We start from the raw sequence: 23,719 nt of genomic DNA, 5'->3' as shown, positions 1-23,719 counted from the left end.
TTAACATATTTCTGTGAAAACGCTAATAAGCGCCACTAACTGTTGCAATTTATATTGAACTGATAAACACAACAGTGATAACTGACTTGATCAAATATAGTAGTAATAAACCACAGCGACTTGCAAGGGCCCTGCACTAGTCGCATGCGGTTTTAGCCGCACCGTATGCAACAACTACATGCGGACTTAACCATACTATATTAATTTTAACCGCATTATATGTATTTTAACCTACAAATAATCAAGTCTACAGTATATCCTGCCGATGGTGCTGGCTGGGTTTTGGTGGGGCTTTTTTGGGTCTGGTCCTGTGACATTGGGGTTGCAGGGCCGTTCCATGGCCTCCCTTCCCTGCATGTGCACGCTTTGCGGGGTTGGCGGTCGCTGACCGACACGGTGTGGAGTTAGCGTAGGGACCCGTGTGGACCAGAGGACCTGCGCGGTGGTACACGGGGCAATATGGCTTGATCAATTCATATACAGACACTCTGGTGTTGATTTTTAATATAGGCCTAGCGGCATTAGTATCAGCCATAGATGGGATGTGCAGCGGTTCCACTCTCTCCAGTTCATATCCTGTATTATACCATTTGCAACCGCATGAGATTTATATACAGAGATTTTTTTGTAAGCGTGTAGTTACATGTTCATTTGTTTATATGTTTTTATGAATTTTAATTGTGATTTAGATAAAGTGTTATATATACATATTTACTTGTGATTAGTGTTGCACGATGCACCGAAATATCGATACTACTATCGATATTTTGGTCAGAAAAACGGTTCGGTACCAGGATTTCCTGGTATCGATACTTTATGTTAAGCTGCATAATAGCGCAGCTTAATATAAAGTACAGCGCAGAGACCACGGCCGGCAGCTAGCTGAGCGCCGGCCATGTTCTCTGTGTGCCGCCCCCTGGTGTCCCCTCCTCCGCCTGCGTGCTCTCCGCTCCCGGTGGTGCCAACTTCAAATAACCGGCACATAGCGATCGCTAGTGCCGGCTATTTTACAGGGTAGATGCCGCTGTCACAACTGACAGCGGCATTTAACCCCCCCCCAGAGCCACTCCATATGCAGCAGAAGTCTGCTGTATATGGAGCGGCCCCCACTGCTAATGACTGCAGCCCGCGATATTACGGGTGGCAGTTATTTAACTATTCCCCCGCCGCGGCTGCGTCCTTCCAGTCCTGCCCCCCATTGTCAGCCCCGGCAGCCACCTCTGCACCGCCAGTCCAGCCCTTCATCCACCCCTCCCCTCTGTCCCCCGGGACCCGCCGCTGCACTTTGCGGTCCCTCACACCGGCCAGTCCCCTCCCAGCATACCTGCTTGTGCACAAGAAGGTATGCTAGGAGTTGTAGTGCACGGAGGTATGCTGGGATCGGGAGGCTGCTGCTGCTGCACAACTACAACTCTCACCATACCTTCTAGTGCACTACAACTCTCAGCATACCTCTTTGCACAAAGAGGTATGCTGGGGGTTCTAGTGCACAAGAAGATGTTGGGAGTTGCAGTTGTGCAGCAGCAGCCTTCCGACACAACTCCCAGCATATCTCCTTGTCCACAACTCCCAGCATACCTTCTTGTGCACTACAACTCCCAGCATATCTTCTTGTGCACAAGGAGGTATGCTGGGGGTTGTAGTGCACAAGAAGGTATGCTGGGAGTTATAACAAACAAGGAAATATGTTGGGAGTTGTAGTTGTGCAGCAGCAGCCTCCCATCACAACAACTCCTAGCATACCTCTTTGTGCATTACAACCCCCAGCATACCTCTTTGTGCACAAGAAGATATGCTGGGAGTTGTAGTGCACAAGAAGGTATGCTGGGAGTTGCAGTTGTGCAGCAGCAGCCTCCTGACATCACAACAACCCCCAGGATACCTCTGTGCACTACAACTCCCAGCATACCTTCTTGTGCACAAAGATGTATGCTGGGAGTTGTTGTGTTGGGAGGCTGCTGCTGCACCACTGTACCTCCCAGCATACCTTCTTGTGTACTACAACCCCATCATACCTCTTTGTGGACAAGGAGGTATGCTGGGAGTTGTAGTGCACAAGAAGGTATGCTGGGAGGTACAAGGGAATTAAAAAGTGTAAAAAAAAAAACTAGGGAAATCCTACTGTGCTGATCCAGGGGAAGGCGAAAACCCCTATGAGGCAGATGACAATTAAAAAAATGCCAGAATAAAAGTTCTAATAATCCCCGCCTTTCCCTTTTATTCATGTCAAAAAATAAACATTTGATTAAGGTGGATGATCCCGACCTTAAGGGAGGTATTAGTCTACAATTATGATTTAAAGCCTAAGGCTAGAATACTATGCTTGCCCAGAAGGTAAAACTTAACTTTTATTAGTATTATATAAAACGTAGAAAAAGAAAACGTGGTGACTGTGTATTTACAGTGCTAATTAAAATAGGCGCACACTGCTGGGTTCATAGTACTTTGATAATGTATAGTCAATATATACGTCCCTGGGTTATCTACCCCTTTGGGATCTTTGTCTATAGATTGACTTTGTAAGATAATGTGGCACTTGCAGTTCAATGACAGTAAGCAGCGTTACTTGTCTAGTCTGCTGCTGTCTAGTGATAGGTATCCACTTGTGTTACTTGTAACTTTGTACTTTGATCGATAAGAGGGAGATCAGTAATAATTTTTATACTGCTAGTACTATAGGGTTACTATAAGTACCAAGTCTGGAAAAGCGTACTATTAGGGAGCACTATAGTGAGTATGTGATGTGGGCGTACAGTATTATAGTTGGTAATTGTATGGCGATAAATCTCTCTGCCGGTATTGTACTGTGCACACGCTATCACTGTGATTGCGAGGTGGACCACAGAGTTACAGAAAAGAACTATACGCTGCAGCGTTAGCTGTTTGAAACCTGTAGCCAGCGAGTCAGAGTTTGCTATGTCCCGCTCTTGCTATCTATAGTAGGATTGTATCTATCTGTAACAGTAGAGACCACACTGTTCACTCCCCCTGTAGCGCACGATCGCGCTCGCTACAGCGGATAGGAGATAGCACTTGACAGGTTGCTTCTATCTCCTAAGGTGCTACCGCTCACAACGGCGGATGCTATCTGGTGATATGTCTCGCAGTCACTATTACCCTCCGTATATGATCTATTGTAGCTGCTTAGTGACCAACATATACTATCACAAGTTGACCTGTGCAGTGTGCCCCTAAGTAAAATTGCCTATGCCATTTTTGCTGACTAGTTTCGTCGGCTGCACCGACTTTTTCAACGCCATACTTTGAAAAAGTCGGTGCAGCCGACGAAACTAGTCAGCAAAAATGGCATAGGCAATTTTACTTAGGGGCACACTGCACAGGTCAACTTGTGATAGTATATGTTGGTCACTAAGCAGCTACAATAGATCATATACGGAGGGTAATAGTGACTGCGAGACATATCACCAGATAGCATCCGCCGTTGTGAGCGGTAGCACCTTAGGAGATAGAAGCAACCTGTCAAGTGCTATCTCCTATCCGCTGTAGCAAACGCGATCGTGCGCTACAGGGGGAGTGAACAGTGTGGTCTCTACTGTTACAGATAGATACAATCCTACTATAGATAGCAAGAGCGGGACATAGCAAACTCTGACTCGCTGGCTACAGGTTTCAAACAGCTAACGCTGCAGCGTATAGTTCTTTTCTGTAACTCTGTGGTCCACCTCGCAATCACAGTGATAGTGTGTGCACAGTACAATACCGGCAGAGAGATTTATCGCCATACAATTACCAACTATAATACTGTACGCCCACATCACATACTCACTATAGTGCTCCCTAATAGTACGCTTTTCCAGACTTGGTACTTATAGTAACCCTATAGTACTAGCAGTATAAAAATTATTACTGATCTCCCTCGTATCGATCAAAGTACAAAGTTACAAGTAACACAAGTGGATACCTATCACTAGACAGCAGCAGACTAGACAAGTAACGCTGCTGACTGTCATTGAACTGCAAGTGCCACATTATCTTACAAAGTCAATCTATAGACAAAGATCCCAAAGGGGTAGATAACCCAGGGACGTATATATTGACTATACATTATCAAAGTACTATGAACCCAGCAGTGTGCGCCTATTTTAATTAGCACTGTAAATACACAGTCACCACGTTTTCTTTTTCTACGTTTTATATAATACTAATAAAAGTTAAGTTTTACCTTCTGGGCAAGCATGGTATTCTAGCCTTAGGCTTTAAATCATAAAAAATAAACATTTGGCATCATTGCATGCGGAATTGTCCGAACCATTAAAAGTAACAAAATAAGTGATCAAAAAGTCACATAAATAAAAATGTGGTGCATGGGGGCATCATACCCACAGTCTGGGTGAGGGGGGGGATGTCATTATATTTGTATTTTAAGTGCTTTTTTTCAAAAGTATCGAAATGGTATTGAGTATCGGGAAAAAAAAGATGGTATCGGTATCGTACTCAAAATTCTGGTATCGTGACATCCCTACTTGTGATTTAATTATACTTTGAGATTTACATTTGTCTCAAAAATAATATTTTAGGGGTATTGCTAGAGAGCCTACTAATTATACATAAAAAAATTACACATACAGTACTACCTCGGTTCTGAAACTAGTCAAAACTATTTTCGAGAAAAGTTTGCTTTGGTTCTCAAACTCTTGCTCGGTTCTCAAACACTTTTCAGGCACATTGTATCCGAACGAAAATTTACCTGGAAGTAAACTTTGCTCTGTATCGGAACATTTTTGCAAGCGTGGATGGTGGGTTGTACCTGGTGAGTTTAGCACTGGAGAGGCTTTACATACAGTACAGTATAACACTATATAAAACTGCTGGAGTGCATATACAGTACAGTAGTAGTACAGTCAGTGCACCTCCATCTCCCATCCTGTACTGTATAAGACTGCTGGAGTGCATATACAGTACAGTAGTACAGTCAGTGCACCACCATCTCCCATCCTGTACTGTATAAGACTGCTAAAGTGCATATACAGTACAGTAGTACAGTCAGTGCACCTCCATCTCCCATCCTGTACTATATAAGACTGCTGGAGGGCATATTTTTGTAAGATGGATACATGTAGACCATGCTGCGTTTTTAAAATGCCTGTGTATTTTATATTTATCTGAGTGTCCCCAAAAAACAGACATAGCACAGATGCAAAATGCACTTGTGTGACAGAGACCTTGGTTTAAAAGCATGGATGTCCTTATCCTAGGTTACTCATCATGTCAAGTGTAAATTCGTACAGATAAACACCAAATATTAAAAAGCATAACAATATAATATTAAACAGTTAAAGGAGATGCCCAGCAGGAAAACAAAAATTCAGTTTGTCATAATAAAGAAAGCATATTTACTGTTCCCCATGCCCGCCATGTGCCATGTTCTACTCCAGGTTACCCGCTGGCATTCTCCAGCTCTCAGCTCTTTAACAACAGACTTGATTGATGGATGCCCCGCTCAGCCAGTCAGTGACTGGGGCAGGACACTGCTGCAGTCACTGATTGGCTGATGGGGCATCCATCAGCCAGGTCAGGCATTTTCTGCCTTCCTGTGGGGGTCCTGGACCTTCTGACGTGGCGATTCGCGGGCACAAGCAGAGGTAAGGTGTTGTTGCATATTATGTCCCCAGTGCCCCTGCCAGCTGTCAAATTTAAAAAAATGACGGACTACTCCGTTAATGTAAAAGCAGAACACATTGTCACCAGCAAACACGTATTATAAATATGTTTACCTGTCTTGTACGTTCTTCATAAGATGGTGCATGTCGACCTCTTGCTTCCTTAGGGTTCCAAAGGAAGATTGACTTTCCACTTTTTCAGTCCCGCCGACATTGCCATGAATTGTGACAAAATCAGCATCCACATTACCCTGTATTAGGCCAACATTTTTTTCTTCATATGTGACAAATTCTGATTCAACTACAACTAGAAGAGATAAAGTATCAGTAAGAGAGTAGAGGTGAAAGAATGAAAATGCAAAAACAAAACTGACTACACGTCTTACTGTGAGGGGTGAGATTCCATAGACATAGACTGCATGCTATTGTATATGAATATGTGATGTTCTTACTTGTGACTTGTTGGGGGCTTTTCTTGTGCTCAGCTCCCACTTTAGCCTCAGCTACTTTGAGGCTTCTAACAAAAGTATTACCTAGTATCCTATTTTGTACAGGCCCCAAGTTCTGTGTTATGTTTATATCACATCAGAGCCTTTAGTCAAAGTTATACAAAGGGAGTATTTTTTTTATGTATACCTCTTTCATAGGATTCTATTTCATGTAAATGTATAAACATACTTAGTCATTAGGGTGTATACTGCACAGTATAGGTATAGGGGAAATTTTTTATATATATATATATATATATATATATATATATATATATATATATATATATATATATATATATATATATATATATATTATATATATACACTCACCGGCCACTTTATTAGGTACACCGTGCTAGTAACGGGTTGGACCCCCTTTTGCCTTCAGAACTGCCTCAATTCTTGGTGGCATAGATCCAACAAGGTGCTGGAAGCATTCCTCAGAGATTTTTGTCCATATTGACATGATGGCATCACACAGTTGCCGCAGATTTGTCGGCTGCACATCCATGATGCGAATCTCCCGTTCCACCACATCCCAAAGATGCTCTATTGGATTGAGATCTGGTGACTGTGGAGGCCATTTGAGTACAGTGAAGTCGTTGTCATGTTCAAGAAACCAGTCTGAGATGATTCTAGCTTTATGACATGGCGCATTATCCTGCTGAAAGTAGCCATCAGATGTTGGGTACATTGTGGTCATAAAGGGATGGACATGGTCAGCAACAATACTCAGGTAGGCTGTGGCGTTGCAACGATGCTCAATTGGTACCAAGGGGCCCAAAGAGTGCCAAGAAAATATTCCCCACACCATGACACCACCACCACCAGCCTGAACCGTTGATACAAGGCAGGATGGATCCATGCTTTCATGTTGTTGACGCCAAATTCTGACCCTACCATCCGAATGTCGCAGCAGAAATCGAGACTCATCAGACCAGGCAACGTTTTTCCAATCTTCTAATGTCCAATTTCGATGAGCTTGTACAAATTGTAGCCTCAGTTTCCTGTTCTTAGCTGAAAGGAGTGGCACCCGGTGTGGTCTTCTGCTGCTGTAGCCCATCTGCCTCAAAGTTGGACGTACTGTGCGTTCAGAGATGCTCTTCTGCCTACCTTGGTTGTAACGGTTGGCTATTTGAGTCACTGTTGCCTTTCTATCAGCTCGAACCAGTCTGCCCATTCTCCTCTGACCTCTGGCATCAACAAGGCATTTCCGCCCACAGATGGTTGTGCGTGAAAATCCCAGTATATCAGCAGTTTCTGAAATACTCAGACCAGCCCTTCTGGCACCAACAACCATGCCACGTTCAAAGGCACTCAAATCACCTTTCTTCCCCATACTGATGCTCGGTTTGAACTGCAGGAGATTGTCTTGACCATGTATACATGCCTAAATGCACTGAGTTGCCGCCATGTGATTGGCTGATTAGAAATTAAGTGGTAATGTGCAGTTGGACAGGTGTACCTAATAAAGTGGCCGGTGAGTGTATATATATATATATATATATATATATATATATATACACACACACACACACACTGTAGAAATGTAAATGGTTTAAAGGGATACTCCAGCGAAAAGCTTTTTCCCAGTAATTGAAACACATTACAAAGTTATATAACTTTGTAATATGCTTCTATCACCTATCTGCCCCCCTTCCCTATCCTTTTCCCCCCTCAATCCCCCACCAGGAAGTGAAGTAAACTCATTCTTATCTAATGACTGTTGACCCCAGGAAGCCATTTTGTGACAATGACATCATCAAGAGGGAGGCGGGTCTAAGCCCTGTTAGGCCAGCCTCCCTTTGTCAGATGACACAAGTTGCTCAGCTCTGATTGGCTAAACAAGCTGTAAGCCATCTAATAGTTTTACAGAGTCAGTTAGACATCACAGGAGACAAAGTGCATCATGGGAAAGCCCAAACCAGGAAGCAAAGAAAAAATAAAGTCACAACTGGAGCTTCAGGGACCTGCAAACAGCGGGAAATTCAAATGGGGACGGACTCAGGAGGGATCGTAAATGTAATAACTATGTTTGATTTTTTTTTTTATCAGTGCCGGAGTACCCCTTTAAGTTTCGCAGTACAAGCACCACCAGATGGTAGATGCATGCCCCTTCGACAAAAGGCAAAAGTACAAGGGATATGTCAGGTCAGTTAAGCCCTATGGATATGTTCAATGTCTATTCTTACATTGAACATAGTAGTAAAAAGCAATGTGAACAGAGCCTTCTATATTCTTCAACATGATAAAATGGGCAGATCTGACTGTATCCATAATTGGATGGCTACTCTGCTTGGGTTGGTGTCAGCTGTAGCCAACAGTCAGCACCTGCGGTGAATGGAACTTGCTAAGGCTGTGTTCACATCACAATTCTAAATTAATCCTATGAATGGATATGTTGGGTGTGTTATTGAAAGCAAGGACTAACTATAATAGCCTGAAGCTAAAGGTCCCCATACACCTTATACTATTGTTGCCTATATCCGCCGCTCGTGGCGAGTTCGGCTGCCGGTGTAAAGTGTGTGGAACTCTCCCGAACAACCACTGACAGATAATGTTGGTGGTGAAAGGGGTAGGGAATGATAGAAAATCACCACCCAACCCCTTTGTTCTGGGAGCTCTCTAGCTGCAGGTTTACCCCTCCCCTCCTCACAGTGATCACAGGAACGTTTAGTCGTTCAGAATGTCCCTTTGTATGGGGAGTATGCCAGGTGGATGGGAGAGATAACTGACGGCTGAACAATCATTTTGTCTTCCAGTTATTGTATGGGGGTCTTAAAGGCCCTATTACACTAAACAATTATCGGCTTTACTTGGCCAACTACCGGCCGTTCAGGCTGATAATCGTTTATAGCAAATGTTGGCATGCAAAATATCATCTGATTGTGGTCTTTCAACATGTTGAAATATCCCGATTTGTGAAGTGACGGTCTGTTGTGCGCTGCCCCGTGTAATAGGGACAGCAGCAGCAGAAGCTATCAACACTGACTTCAATTTGCAGCCTGAACAATCTAAGGATCATTCAGGCGGCCCGTTCGTTACTTCCCACTTGCTTCTGTGCGTGTAATAGCAAAGGCAAAGAGCGAGAAATTAGGGGGAAGCGAGCGCTGAGCTGACTGGTCGGCGCTCACTTCCCCCAGAACATCGGGCCGTGTAATACTGCATTAAGAATGCAATAATAGCCTCAAAAGACTGAAAACTGCCAGTACAATTGGTACCTTTCCTAATCTACATTTTTATCAATCCAGATAGGATGTCCTGTAGATATGCTGAAGTGCCTTATTTCAGACTCAAATTGACCTGAGAGGTGAATACACTGCAGAATGTGTCATAAACACATGACTGTCAATGACAGTACACATGACAGTGCAAAGGTCAGGTAACTGTGTCATATAGTCATCAGATAGCAGCAGTCCACACTGCATGTACAATCTCCTGAAGTTGTAAAGTGATTGGTGTGAGCCATACCTGGTTTTAAGGCTTCTTCTTCGGTCAGCACATCACCCAGCAGACAAGCACATGATGAGAAGTAGTACTTTGGCTTCTGCCAGAACCAGAATCGCCTCTTCTTTGCCACCACACTAAGAAGCTGAGCTTTATCCGAGTCATTTAGACTGGAGATGGATATCAATTCGCCACCAGCGTCAATGTCTCTCAGGAAATTCTTAGTTGCTTTCGCAAACATCTTGGATGATGCAGTCACCTAAAACATAAAGAGAAAACATACAGTTCAGAACATATTAGAAACACATACTAATGAAGAAGCACGTGGTGCATATTGCCATCATACTTTAATGACACAGTCAGACAACAAGCAGCCAAGGAATGTCGGAGTCATAGGCCACAAAGAGGAGCAGATGTCTGGTGTACAGTAACGCCTGCACTCCCAGAGCCAGGACAGGATGGCAGGATATATAGAAAAGCAACCATATGCTAGAAATGGTTATATAATAATAAACTACTTTTTTAAGGGGAGGGGTTGGGTGAAAACAATTACATCCACTTACCTCCCTGACATCGCAGGTCCGCTCACAAATTCAGTGGATGTAAGGGGTCATTCACACGTCCATAGAATGATTTTGGGAGCTCCTGAACAGACTAAAAATTTGCGCTGGAGTACCAACACAGCAGCGCGGCTGTGTCAGTACCCTAGTGAAACAGTATAGGAACTCCCAAAATCATAATTAATTAGATGCTGGGAGCAATCAGGTCCAGTCCGCTGAACACCGTCTGTGTGGGGACGGAATTCTATGGACGTGTGAATGACCCCTTAGGGTGTCCCGCTTCAACCACTGAATGGCTGAGCAGGCTTGCGACATCATGTCTCAGGACCAGGAAGCAGCCACACACCGGAAGACCGGGAAGCAAACTACAGACCGCAGCGCTGAAGCCAGGGAGGTGTGTGTTATTGTTTTCACCCACCCTCCCTGGGCATTGCCAAAAAGGGGTCCTGGTTGGAATACCCCTTAGATGTATATATCCATGGCTGGTAACAACACATAGGGAGAATCCCCAATTGAAAAGTATGACCATTTTGACCCGAATTGCCCACTAAAGACATACCCTGAAAGAAACAAATTTAGGGGAGCTCACACAAAGCAAGTTCACAGCAAATTTCCCACTGCAAGAATCCAACTTTCATTCCACTGCGAGAATGTGGTGATGGCCTTCTTTATTTAAATGCAATGGGGATAAAAATAGTAATTGGCTGAGTGGGCCGTCAGTGAGCAGGGACCTGGAGACTCGTGTATGAGCACGACGAGGGAGTGCAGGCAGGTAAGCATTTGCTGTTTGTTATTTTTACTGCTACAACAGCTACATAATTAAATATGGCTGTCACTACATTCTCACAGCCAAATGAAAATCCGCTGAATGAATGCAGGGCCATAGACTATAGCAGTGCTTTTCAATTCCAGTCCTCATGTTCCACCAACAGGTCATGTCTGGAGGATATCCCATACAAAGAACACCTGTGATAATACCTTATACACAGGGTATAATTATTTAATTCTTAAGGGTGCGTTCACACGTAACGGATCCACAGCGGATTTATCACTGCAAATTCGTAGCAAAATCCACTGCGGATCCCCGCCCTGTACACTATGGGCAGACAAACTCGCAGTGGGATGGACATCCCACTGTATGTCAGCAGCCCGCCCTGTTAACCCACCCCGTCGGTATACATCACCTTCTCCATGCTCTGGCTTGCTTCGGGGCTCCCGGCCATCCCGCTCGGCCAATCATTGTGCTGCCCCGCCGCAGCGCACTGTTTGGCTTTGCTGGGCGTGAAGATGTGATGCCCATCCCGCTGCAAGTTTGTCTGCCCATATTGTACAGGGCAGGGATCCGCAGCGGATCTCGTTGCAAATTCGCAGCGAGAAATTAGGGTGCCTTCACACACACTGGATCCGCAGCGGATTTCACAGCGGATTTGCAGCGAAATCCGCTGTGGATCCAGTGCCCGTTCATCACAATGAGAATACATTATATCTAGTGATGATCGAGTAATAAAATGCTCGGGTGCTCGTTACTCGAGACGAGTATTTCCCGATACTTGAGTACTCATTTCGAGTAAGGAACCCAATTTAAGTCAATGGGAGACTCTAGTATTTTTGCAGGAGACTCAAGTTCGGTAGAGGGAAGGTCGTGTGAAAACCTGTCAACCTCAGAAATTGTTGGAAACACAATGGAGATGGACAGGAAACAGCAAGGGCAGCATGTTTGCATGCCTCTGAGGCTGCCTAATGGCACCATTATGCCTAATTCTGTGCAACAGTCTGGTTAAAACAGAGGGACAGCAATGCATTCTGGAACCTGTAGTACTGAATACATCTGCTAAACCAGGAAACACAAAACAGAACAACAAAAAAAACAAAACAAATGGATTTTTGGTAGTTTCAAAACTGGGATAGATAGGTAATAAATAATGCTAATGCTATATGCTTCTGCAGAAGTTTCATTTTTTTCTTGCCTCGATCCGGAGTTCTCTTTTAAGAAAAAATAAGAAAATATTAAATTAAGAAAAAAGTACAATATATCTATACATGGTGTCTTAGTAAGGGGTGGTGTGGTACATCATAGTGCAAATGTTTGGGGGGGAAAGCACACATCCTTCTAAACTATCAAAGTGGTAAAAGTGAACTCAAACTGTGCAATCAAACAACAACCAATGAAAAGTGAGATAAGTGCAGAACTTTAAACTTTTACAATGTGAACTATGAACTGAAAACTATGAACCCATCAGTAGTGACATCCCATTCCCTAGTTGACTAATGTGACAAGTCACAATTTTATGTGCTAACTTGTTTAAGTGCTAACAAACAAGCATGAGCACAGCTAGATAGATTTCTCTCTCACACTGTGCAAACTTACAATATGTATATACATATTAAACTGAAGAGTAACCATCATTTCCAAATTTATGACATGTCACCAAACTTGTTAGGGTCCAAGTGCTGACCCTAACCCTACTTGCTTAAAGGAAGGGGTAGAGGGCCCTCAGCAGAGTGCGGCATCTGTTTCTTCCTGATCATCACTTCCCGGATAGACAAACAGAAACAAAAAGGTGACGACCTGACCACCTCTGCCCTATTTTGGCAACTGTCGGGGGTAAGGAGGCTGACATGTCAATATGAAAGTTATAGTCACGTCAATCGTTCTATGAAGTGATAGTTACCCTCCCCTTTAAGGCACAAACAGCATTAACAAACTATTAACTGTGGCGGTGTGTATCCTAAACATCATTTTTGTCAACTCCATTTCCTCACTCTCTTTCTCACTTTGAGTTACATCCATGACAACAACCTCACTGTCTGACAACCGGGTCTCATCGTCATCATCAGACACCTCTTCCAACCCCGCTTACAAGTCCCCACTCTCATCACCCACTGACTGCGTGAGCTGCATAGTTTGGGCATCAGGACAGATCGACTGCTGTTACTCTGACTCAGGGAAGGGTCCAGAAAAGAGTTCCTGGGAGCATGGTGGTGGATCTGAATCCCTTCTTTCCCTGGAGGGGCCAGGCTGTGGGGAAGGAGGCTGAGCTAATGGAGCAAAGATTCCACTCCCTTGAGTAGCGTGGGTGGACTGCATGGAAGACTGGGTGGTGGATAAGTTTCTGGACACATTATCCGCTATCCACGTGATCACCTGTTCACACTGCTGCGGTTTCAATAGCGGTCTACCATGAGACCCCGTAAGTTGGGCAAAGAAGCTAGGGAGTGGACGTCTGCGGTGTGCCACTGCTACCTCCTCAACAGGTGCTGCTGTGTCACCCTGCCCTGAAACACGGCCCCCTGGGGTTCACCATTTTATGGACACTGCACAGTATGGAACTTAGATAGGCCTTGCGTATGAAATACAGAAATCAGGAAAAATACTTTTGGGGGGGGGGGGGGGCTGTACGGTACTATCTGGTAGTGGCTGGACCTAGATACACGCTGTGATACCCCCTTACAATGAGCAGTGAAGTTTTATAAAGGTGTACTACAAATACCAGCAATACAGTGTAGTACCCACTAGTTTAGGGGGGGGGCTGTACGGTACTGTCTGGTACTGGCTGGACCTAGATAAACGCTGTGACACCCCCCTCCAATGAGCAGTGAAGTTCTATGCAGGTGTACTACAAATCCCACCAATCCAATGTAGTACAGCAGGACCACCAGCCCCAAAATCAAAAAAGGAGTACACTGAGCACTTCTTAGGGGGTCTGTATGCAACACCTAAAGCCCCCTTTCTGCCTGCAGCCGATCACCACAGTGTGCTGGTTAAATCGCGGTAGCAGCACTGCAAGTCCCAGCCAGCAGTCTGTAGTAATAGTATTAAAAAACGATTTGAAGCCCTGAAAAGGGCTGTTTGTTTGTATTGCTAGTATATACCCTGCCTACTGGAACGCTAAATCCTACACTGGCTCTCTCCCTGAGAAGCAGCAGCTTTGTCCCTGATCTCTCACAGCATGCGTCTGAAGTGAGCACTGCCGGCTGTACGTTTTATATGGCAGGGTCATCTGATCTGGTCAACCAATCGCTGCTATCGACATGTATGGGTCCCACGTGATCGCAGGATGTAACAAAGAGTCTCCTGTATGTTTATTGGCTGAGAAATAGCGCCGAAACTTACAGGAAACGGATGATGAGATTTTCTCGATTTTACTCGATTTTACCCAAGTGACGAATACCATCGAGTACCCTAATACTTGATCGAGTACCAAGCTCGGACGCGCATGCTCGCTCATAACTAATTATATCCCGCTGCGTGTATGTAAGTTAACCCCCCCCGCCAGCTGGAGCATACATCACCTCCTCCCTGCTCTGGCTTGCTTCGCCGTCTGCTCGTCCCGCTCAGCCAATTAGCCACTGGACTATAGTGGTACTGAGTATCGCAGCAGATTTCACTCGCTACGTGTGTGCACACTCTATATCAGGATCCCAAGAGGCACTCTGGTAAGTAGGGCTGGGCGATTAATCGAATTAATTCGATTAATCGTCCAGAACGTTGAAATCGATTTGATTTTTTGTGAAAATCGTAAATTCGATTTTCACAAAAAATCATTTCGGGCTGCGGTGCCGGGGAGGAGCTGAGAGAAGGGGGGTTGCGGTGCAGGCCGGCGGGAGAGCCGTAGAGGGGCGGTGTGGGTGAGCGGGGAGAAGATGCTGGGTGGCCAGGCTGGAGAGGGGCGGTGCAGTGCCGGCGGCCTCCAGCCACTGACAGCGCCGCCGCTGATCTGCCCCCGCCCCTTGCACTGAGCGTCCCACTCCCCTCCCGGACAGATATGGAGGTCCCGGGTCTGTGGAGGAGGAGGCCGCAGGGACTACAGTAGGTGGTGATCGCGGCGCTGCTCGTCCTGGAGCTATACAGCGGGATCGGGGGGCTTGGTGCAGACCCCCGTTCCCGCTGTATAGCTCCGTGACCCGCAGCTATGCGATCACCACCTACTGTAGTCCCTGCGGCCTCCTCCTCCACAGACCCGGGACCTCCATATCTGGCCGGGAGGGGAGCGTGTGTGTGGAGGTGAGAGGAGGAGGAGATGTATGTGCCCTCCTGCTCCAATCACCTCCAGCTGCACCAGTCACCCCCCAGTCCCCTCAGTGTCCCCCCAATCCCCTCATTGTTCCCTCAGTGTCCCCCCCCCAGTCCCCTTCAGTGTCCCCCCCCAGTCCCCTTCAGTGTCCCCCCCCAGTCCCCTTCAGTGTCCCCCCAATCCCCTCATTGTTCCCTCAGTGTCCCCCCCAGTCCCCTTCAGTGTCCCCCCCAGTCCCCTTCAGTGTCCCCCCCGTCCCCTCATTGTTCCCTCAGTGTCCCCCCCCCGTCCCCTTCAGTGTGTCCCCCCCCAGTCCCCTTCAGTGTCCCCCCCAGTCCCCTTCAGTGTGTCCCCCCCAGTCCCCTCATTGTTCCCTCAGTGTCCCCCCCCAATCCCCTCAGTGTTCCCTCAGTGTCCCCCCCAGTCCCCTCAGTGTCCCCCCAGTCCCCTCAGTGTCCCCCCAGTCCCCTTTAGTGTCCCCCATTGTCCCTCCAGTCCCCCAGTGTCACCCCAGTCCCCTTTAGTGTCACCCCAGTCCCCTTTAGTGTCCCCCAGTCCCCTTTAATGTCACCCCAGTCCCCTTTAGTGTCACCCCAGTCCCCTTTAGTGTCACCCCAGTCCCCTTTAGTGTCCCCCAGTGTCACCCCAGTCCCCTTTAGCGTCACCCCAGTCCCCTTTAGTGTCCCCCAGTGTCACCCCAGTCCCCTTTAGTGTCCCCCATTGTCCCTCCAGTCCCCCAGGGTCACCCCAATCCCCTTTAGTGTCCCCCAGTCCCCTTTAGTGTCCCCCAGTGTCACCCCAGTCCCCTTTAGTGTCACCCCAGTCCCCTTCAGTTTTACCCCAGTCACCCCTCATCTATACCTGTACTACTACACCCCTTATCCACTATACCTCCACTCCTACACCCCCTATCCACTATACCTCCACTACTACACCCAACGTAGATGGAGGCACAAACATGATTTCCTATACTATATGGGGCCTCTGTTACACTGGAAATCAATACAGTTGTTGTCTAAAATATTAAAATAGTATCTGATGCTGCAGGGAGAAAATGTTCTGTTTATTTAGCAAAAAAGGAAAAAAAATCGAGATTTAAATCGAGAATCGTCAAAAAATTTTAAAAAATCGAGATTTTATTTTTTGCCCATATCGCCCAGCCCTACTGGTAAGTTAAATAAACTTGATCCTTTTTGTCTATGAATTGTGGGTTTGTCCAGTGTTTTACTTTAGGGTTTCTTTAAAAGCTGGACGTGTGGTTTGTGCCAAAAATGAGAAGTGATCTCAGATGAGGGAAGTGGGAAAGAGGAAGGGGGCAGATTACTGTAGGCATCAGCAGCAGATCTCTAAACACCTTTGGCCCCTGGTATTTGTCTGGTCCTGATATACTAAGAATTCTATTTATGCAATGGGTGTATAGAAGTGTGGTCTGGTCAATAATACATGTGACTAGCAGCTATATATACTTGTACTTTACTTAATGATGAGATTGTGCAACACACTCACACCTTGATAATACTATGCATCAGCTATATACTTACTATAGAATAGACTATGTGCTATAATGTATAAAATACAGGCTGAGATGCACATGGGGCAGTTCCGCTACAGAATCTGCATACATAACAGTCCTCTGTATTAAAAGAGGGGACATAAAGATCCAAGTCGTAAATTGTCTGCCTGTGAATTAAAATTTCTGTAATGAAACAATCTGCAGCCTTTTAATGAGAGATATAAAATACCATTCCTGGTACTGTAATCTACACAAGGTCTTACACAATGAAACTTCAAGTCCATGTGCATTTAGTAAGATTACTGTCTAATTGAGGGGGGCACAGAGGTTACAGGGGCATATTTGGGAAGTGTGCTGGGTGATCTATCAGCACATATCCTTGTCTTTACATTGATTTTCTGGGTGATTGGTTCCCTTTAAATGGTCCCTGTTATTTCAAACAACTTCCATTTGCAATCAGCTATCTATTGTCTGAAATACACTTCTAGTAACAGAGAGACCAAGACTGAACACAGGAAAGGAGCAGGATTTAGCTACTGCCATGTGCAGGAGAGAGGGAGAAGGTCTGGGTTTTGTACCTGTGATATGTGATCCCGTCTGCCTCCTCCAGAGGATCCACACTGTGCAGAAAAGGTAAATCAGGGCTTCCCTTATATGTCTGACCACTCAGTTCTGAGCAGCTCTCTCTGATGTACATGGCTATGCCACACATGCCACAGTCAAATCATCAATGTGGCCTTTAAAGGGAATCTGTCTGCTGCAATTTGCCTTCCAAACTGCTGACACTGTTAGATACCCATTAGACTTCAGTCCACTCCAAATCATAGGTAAAGTCGGGTGCAGGTCACACCAGGTATCAAATGTAAAAGCTCTTTATTACAACACACAACACGTAGTTTTTTTTTTGTTCCTAATCTAAGTTACTCTTAAACCGAGGTACCTCTGTATATGCGCTGTGGAGATTTGTGCCTTATCTTTGCACATCTGTCAAAGGTTAGCGTTTCCATCACACTTTGTGTACCCACTTTGCTATATGAGGAGTCTGCACCACTGGAGCGCTGTCTTTCTTTTTGTTTCCTAGTTATTAAGTCAAGGAGACACATGGTACCTATCATATATCCAGCTGTGCGCCTAGAGAAATGTTTTTTTTTTTATGTTGGCAAAGAGTGAAAGAGGTTTTCCAAAGTTCCTGACCTGCTGGTCTGTAACACCTCCCCGTCCCTCTGTTTGGGGTCCAGCATCTGTAACACCTCCCCGTCCCTCTGTATGGGGCCCAGCATCTGTAACACCTCCCCGTCCCTCTGTATGGGGCCCAGCACCCGTAACACCTCCCCGTCCCTCTCTTTGGGGCCCAGCATCTGTAACACCTCCCCGTCCCTCTGTATGGGGCCCAGCATCTGTAACACCTCCCTGTCCCTCTCTATGGGGCCCAGCATCTGTAACACCTCCCCGTCCCTCTGTTTGGGGTCCAGCATCTGTAACACCTCCCCGTCCCTCTGTATGGGGCCCAGCATCTGTAACACCTCCCTGTCCCTCTCTATGGGGCCCAGCATCTGTAACACCTCCCCGTCCCTCTGTATGGGGCCCAGCATCTGTAACACCTCCCTGTCCCTCTCTTTGCGGCTCAGCATCTGTAACACCTCCCGTCCCTCTGTTTGTGGCCCAGCATCCGTAACACCTCCCCGTCCCTCTCTTTGGGGCCCAGCATCTGTAACACCTCCCCGTCCCTCTCTTTGGGGCCCAGCATCCGTAACACCTCCCCGTCCCTCTGTTTGGGGCCCAGCATCCGTAACACCTCCCCGTCCTTCTCTTTGCGGCCCAGCATCTGTAACACCTCCCGTCCCTCTCTTTGGGGCCCAGCATCTGTAACACCTCCCCATCCCTCTGTATGGGGCCCAGCATCCGTAACACCTCCCCGTCCCTCTGTATGGGGCCCAGCATCCGTAACACCTCCCCGTCCCTCTCTTTGCGGCCCAGCATCCGTAACACCTCCCGTCCCTCTCTTTGGGGCCCAGCATCTGTAACACCTCCCCGTCCCTCTGTTTGGGGCCCAGCATCCGTAACACCTCCCCGTCCCTCTGTTTGGGGCCCAGCATCCGTAACACCTCCCTGTCCCTCTCTTTGGGGCCCAGCATCCGTAACACCTCCCCGTCCCTCTGTTTGCGGCTCAGCATCCGTAACACCTCCCCGTCCCTCTCTTTGGGGCCCAGCATCCGTAACACCTCCCTGTCCATCTGTTTGGGGCCCAGCATCCGTAACACCTCCCCGTCCCTCTGTTTGTGGCCCAGCATCCGTAACACCTCCCTGTCCCTCTGTTTGGGGCCCAGCATCTGTAACACCTCCCATCCCTCTGTTTGGGGCCCAGCATCTGGCTGTCAGTCATGAATGGGATAGAAGGGGGGCAAGGAGGTGTTCAGCACTTCAGGAAAGCCTCTTTGACTCTTTGTACCTGACAATAAAAACATTTTTGTATGTTATGGAAGCACAGAGGAATATATGACAGGTGCCATGTGTCTCCTTACCCTATCAGTGATCTAACAGTGTCAGCAGTTTGGAACCGGCATTGCAACAACAGATTTACTTTACAGTGTCACCGTCCTTATAAAAAAAAAAAAAAAAAAAAAAAAACAACTTTTGATACGTCATAGAGATATGTCAAAAGTTTTGAGCAGTGCGGGTCTGAGTGTTCAAACCAGTACAGATGGGGGGGGGGGGACAGGAGTGTGTTTGCACCCTTCTCTGTGTCAGAATCATAGACTTTCATTATGTTTCTGACTCATTGTGTAACACAGTGCTGGGAGAGGACCGTACTGAGCGTGTTCTCCCAATCTGTCAGGATCTAAACACACAAACCAGGTCCAATCAAAACTTTTCACATCTTTTTGAGAGGAGAGAATGTCCTTAGCATTCATTCCTCCAGGGGCATTCTAGCGATCAGTTGGGGTCTGAACACCCAGACCAGTCCGATCAAAACTTTTTATCTGACTGTCAGTTTTTTTAAACGATAGTCCCTTTTTAAATGAAAAAAAAAAAAAAAAAGGAACACCACCATGAAGTACAACTTGCTCTACAAAAAAGCTGTCCTCAATGGCTATGTAGATGGAAAAAAGTAAAATTCAAAATAATTAGGTCACTAAGAGGTTAAACGACAATAGATTCCTCCTGCAAATGAAAAAAAAAAAAGAAAAAAGAAAGTTGCACAACAAGCGTGCATAGCCCACTGCTTAGTTTTAGTAAAAGTGGAAACCCCCTTTAAATCATGACGTCACATATGACGGGAGACCACCAGCAGTCATTGTCCTGTGTGCTCCGCTGTCCTAGTGACTCAGCGAGTCCGCAAACACAGGGGATGCCTGACAAGAGTGAGTGCACATGAGAGCCTGTGGCATAGCTCACCTGCCGCCCCGTGTGTCCTGCGCTCAGCAGTTGTCACCCCTCTCCGCTCCCAGCACTACCAGCTCCGCTTCCCCTTTCAGTGTCTTCACACTGTGCGCTCCCTGAACTCCGGAGCTCTGATTGGCTGAAGGTGAGGCCGAGCTGCTCTGCTATTGGCTATCTGGCGTGTCAGTAAAGGAAGAAAGCAGAAGGCGGGACTGTCGCGCGCTCTGTGTGTATTCAAGTGTCTTGAGGCCACAGCGTGTAAACAGCCGGGAGGAGATAGGGAGAAAGGAGGAGGGGGAGGGCGGGGGAGAGAGGTGACCTGAGGGGACACTGTGCACATAGGACAAGTAATAAACCAATAATGAGTCATGTGATGGAGAACAGCACAAGTGTCACAGTATGGCGAGTGCTGATACCTGGCACACGTGATGTCTCATCTACACTCAATATAACTGTGTGGTAACAAAGTAGATAAACAGAAATCATGGAATGGGATTTACAACCCCCAAAATTTTGAAAATGGAACAAACCAAACCAGTGACATCATCATTTTTAGTGATATAGACCCAAGGACAAGATAGATGAAACCATGTCTGTATCAGGGAGGGGGGAACCTTCTGCCCTCCAGCTGATGCAAGACTACATTTCCCATCATTCCTGGACAAACAAAGATAAAGCTTTGGCTGCCCAGGCATGATGGGAATTGTAGTTTTGCAACAGCTGGAAGGCGGTAGTTTCCTCATCCCTGGTGTATGTAATGACTAAAACTGCTGTTTTTCCAGTGAAATTCGTGAAGTCATTGACCGCCACATATAGGCACAACGTAGTTTGCATGTGGTGAAAAACCTTTAAACTAATATATAGTGGTTGTCGTATTTGGGCATGCCTTGGCTAAATGGCCTGTTAGGACCCGCTGGAACGCCCTCTTTTCGGCTCTGTTCACATCTCCATTCTGAGACAGTGACAGACAACTGGAAAATGTGAGATCCACTACGCAATGGACACCACTGGTTACTTGTAGTGTCCCACTACGGGTGGTTTTCTTGTCTTTCATGTCAATTCTTTGAGCAGAGAGGCGCGGAGAGTAGAGGCGCGCATGCCCTCCCATTCAAACTGATAGAAGGCAAGATGCCGTAGTGTGAACGGGGCCTTACACACCTAGGTAAAACCAGTTCACTCAGGTGCCACAGCTAGGTTATGTAGTTGCTGTGCCCTGCTCCCGCCACTAGGTGTCTCACCCCTCCCTGTGTATAGCTGCAGTTCAGGAGGTAAGGTTAGCCTGTTCACACATTCTCTTGCACTCACAGTTCCTGCCACAGGGCCCTATATAAGATAGATGGCTTACTGTTCAGGGAGTTTCTAGTCCTTGTGTAGTCTAGGTTCAGAGGGTAAGGGTACAAACACACACACCGTATACGCAGCAGATACGCAGCAAATACGCAGCAGATCTGCAGCAGATTTGGTGGTGCAGATTTGATGCTGTGTTCAGTTATTTAGATCTAATCTGCTGCGTATTTGCTGCGTATCGCAGCAGTAAATAGGCTGCGTATACGGTGTGTATGTGTTTGTACCCTAAAAGACAACAGCAGTCATGCACTGAAAACCCAACCCTGGGGTAACCGGAGTTAGAGGAACAACCCTTGCCTACGCCATGGATCTTCACTTCAGGACAGTCACCCTCATAGAGAGAAAAGGCAGTAGGACTGATCCGCAGTTGAGCACAAATGCAAGTTAGCCGCTCTCTACTGACTACGCTCAACTACATGGGAAAACTTTCACTAGCTGGCTTCACCCAGAGACAGAGGCCTGGGACTTGTACTACCTCGCAGAACGGTCCATTCCTGGCCACCAGGACAAGTTGCCCCAAAGCATCAGAGTATCCAGAGCCCCAGGCCACATCAGACTTAGGGGACCCGTTGTCCTCTAACAGGGTCCATCATGATGGTTGTAGCTTCACTGGAAAAAAAAAATTCTGTTGCAAATGTACCATTTTATCTATTCACTATGTCAGAATCTGCAATGGGTGGGGTCCACCACAGGTGTGAATAGAGCCCGACATAGAGCATCTCAGGACAGTGAAGTCACGGATAGCTATGATTTTTACATGTCAGAAGTTGCGATCAATGGAGGGGGCTCAGATCCCAACAATTGCTAAAGCAGACAAAAGCATTCTGCTGAGCGCTGTGCCTTTGTTTCTATTTGGATCTCCTCAAAAAGCCAATTGTGCGGTGTCAGGATTCAGAGACAGTCTCAGAGGAGAGCAGAGCAAAGCTGATCAAAAACAGGCGCACAATGCTCAGCCGCACAGCGCTTCTGCCCCTTTGTTTTAGAGACCAGTAGGCGTCTCAGCACCTGTTCATAACCTCTGACAAGTCATAACATGTGAGAAGTCAATAAAAAATGATAGCTAGCCTTCAAAGTGTCCCTGTCATTTGAAAAAACTTTAACAAGTCACAGAGACAAGTCCAAAAGTTGTCCTGTCATTTCAAAGGAGTTTTAAAATCTAAAAGTTTTTATTACAGTAAAGGGGTACTCCGGTGAAAAAAAAGCTTTTAAATCAATTGGTGTGGGAAAGTTATACAGTTGCTTCTATTTAAATATATCAAATCTTCCAGTACTTATCAGCTGCTGTATGTCTTGCAGGAAGTGGTGGATTAATTAGTCTATTCTCTTTAGGCGTATGAAGAAACTGTAAAAAAAAGGTGTGTGATCAGGACACCCTAAGATATATTATGATGGTAACATCTAATTCTTTTGGGGTGGCTGAGAGATTTCTTCAAGCATTTCTGTTTGGATTATAATAGTACCCTGCCTTTAGATTTACAGATTATATCTTTTATATATTTCCTTAAAGGGGTAGTTATTGCTGCCACCTCTGTCCATGTCAGGAACTGTCCAGAGCAGTAGCAAATCCCCATAGAAAACCTCTCCTGTTGTCCAGACTGGAGAGACTGCAGGACATACAGAAACTGCTAAGTACAGGAAGACGCAAGATTTTTTTAAATAGAAGTAAATTACAAATCTCTGGCACCAGTTGATTTCAAAGAATTTTTTTAGTGATCTACCTTTTTATATACAGGCTTTGCAGAGTGCTGTGTGAGCAGAAATAAGAAAATAAATGGCAGTAACCCAGCAATGAAGTCTTCTTGCCCTAAATCTGTGGACACCAGTTTTATATTATGATGCAACATTCCTGCACTGAGATAAAAGAATTAGAGATGATATGCTAAATAGGGGATAAAGCCCAGGGGGTGCTCCTCTGAAATAAAAAAGTCCAGCACGGTTTGTCCTTGTGATGATGTGAATAAAACACCCCCTTTGCCTCTAGTATGCAGCTCATTTTTTACTACCAGGCCGCTGAGTACATTCCTACACAGTCAGTTTTACTTGCCCCCAGTGCATGCACTTGGGGTGATAAGGACTGTGCCAGTGCAGGATTTTAGGGGGGGGGGGGGGGCAACAACCCAGAAAACAGGGAAGCCCTGGGTGCTGCCAACTCAGGCTATGCCACTGAGTTGTGCATATATGATGTATATTTACGGTGGTGTTCATGTTGCCATTACGTGCTATTACTGGTGTGTCCCTGTCACTTAAAAAAAAAAAAAAAATCTGACAAACTTTGCAGATGTACATATAAACTTTATATATTGATATATAAAACTTATGTTGTTCTTTTTTTCTTGTTTATTTA

The 23,719-nt window shown here is 46.1% G+C and overlaps 1 protein-coding gene across 1 annotated transcript in view; it reads right to left on the bottom strand.

Moving 5' to 3' along the window:
* Positions 1–20,144, bottom strand: part of GSDME (gasdermin E) — a 103,260-nt gene extending 83,116 nt beyond the window's left edge. Inside the window, exons 1-3 of the mRNA XM_069958775.1 lie at positions 20,044–20,144; positions 9,584–9,818; positions 5,736–5,928 (exon numbers count right to left, since the gene is read on the bottom strand). Coding sequence (XP_069814876.1) covers positions 5,736–5,928; positions 9,584–9,800 — 410 coding nt within the window. The 5' untranslated portion in view covers positions 9,801–9,818; positions 20,044–20,144. The remainder of the gene's footprint in view (positions 1–5,735; positions 5,929–9,583; positions 9,819–20,043) is intronic.
* Positions 20,145–23,719: the final 3,575 nt, after the last annotated feature.

The sequence above is a fragment of the Dendropsophus ebraccatus genome, chromosome 2, assembly GCF_027789765.1.
Source record: "Dendropsophus ebraccatus isolate aDenEbr1 chromosome 2, aDenEbr1.pat, whole genome shotgun sequence".
Taxonomy (NCBI): Eukaryota; Metazoa; Chordata; class Amphibia; order Anura; family Hylidae; genus Dendropsophus; species Dendropsophus ebraccatus.
The sequence above is the reverse complement of the archived record's forward strand: the minus strand, read 5'-3'. Positions and strand labels throughout refer to the sequence as shown.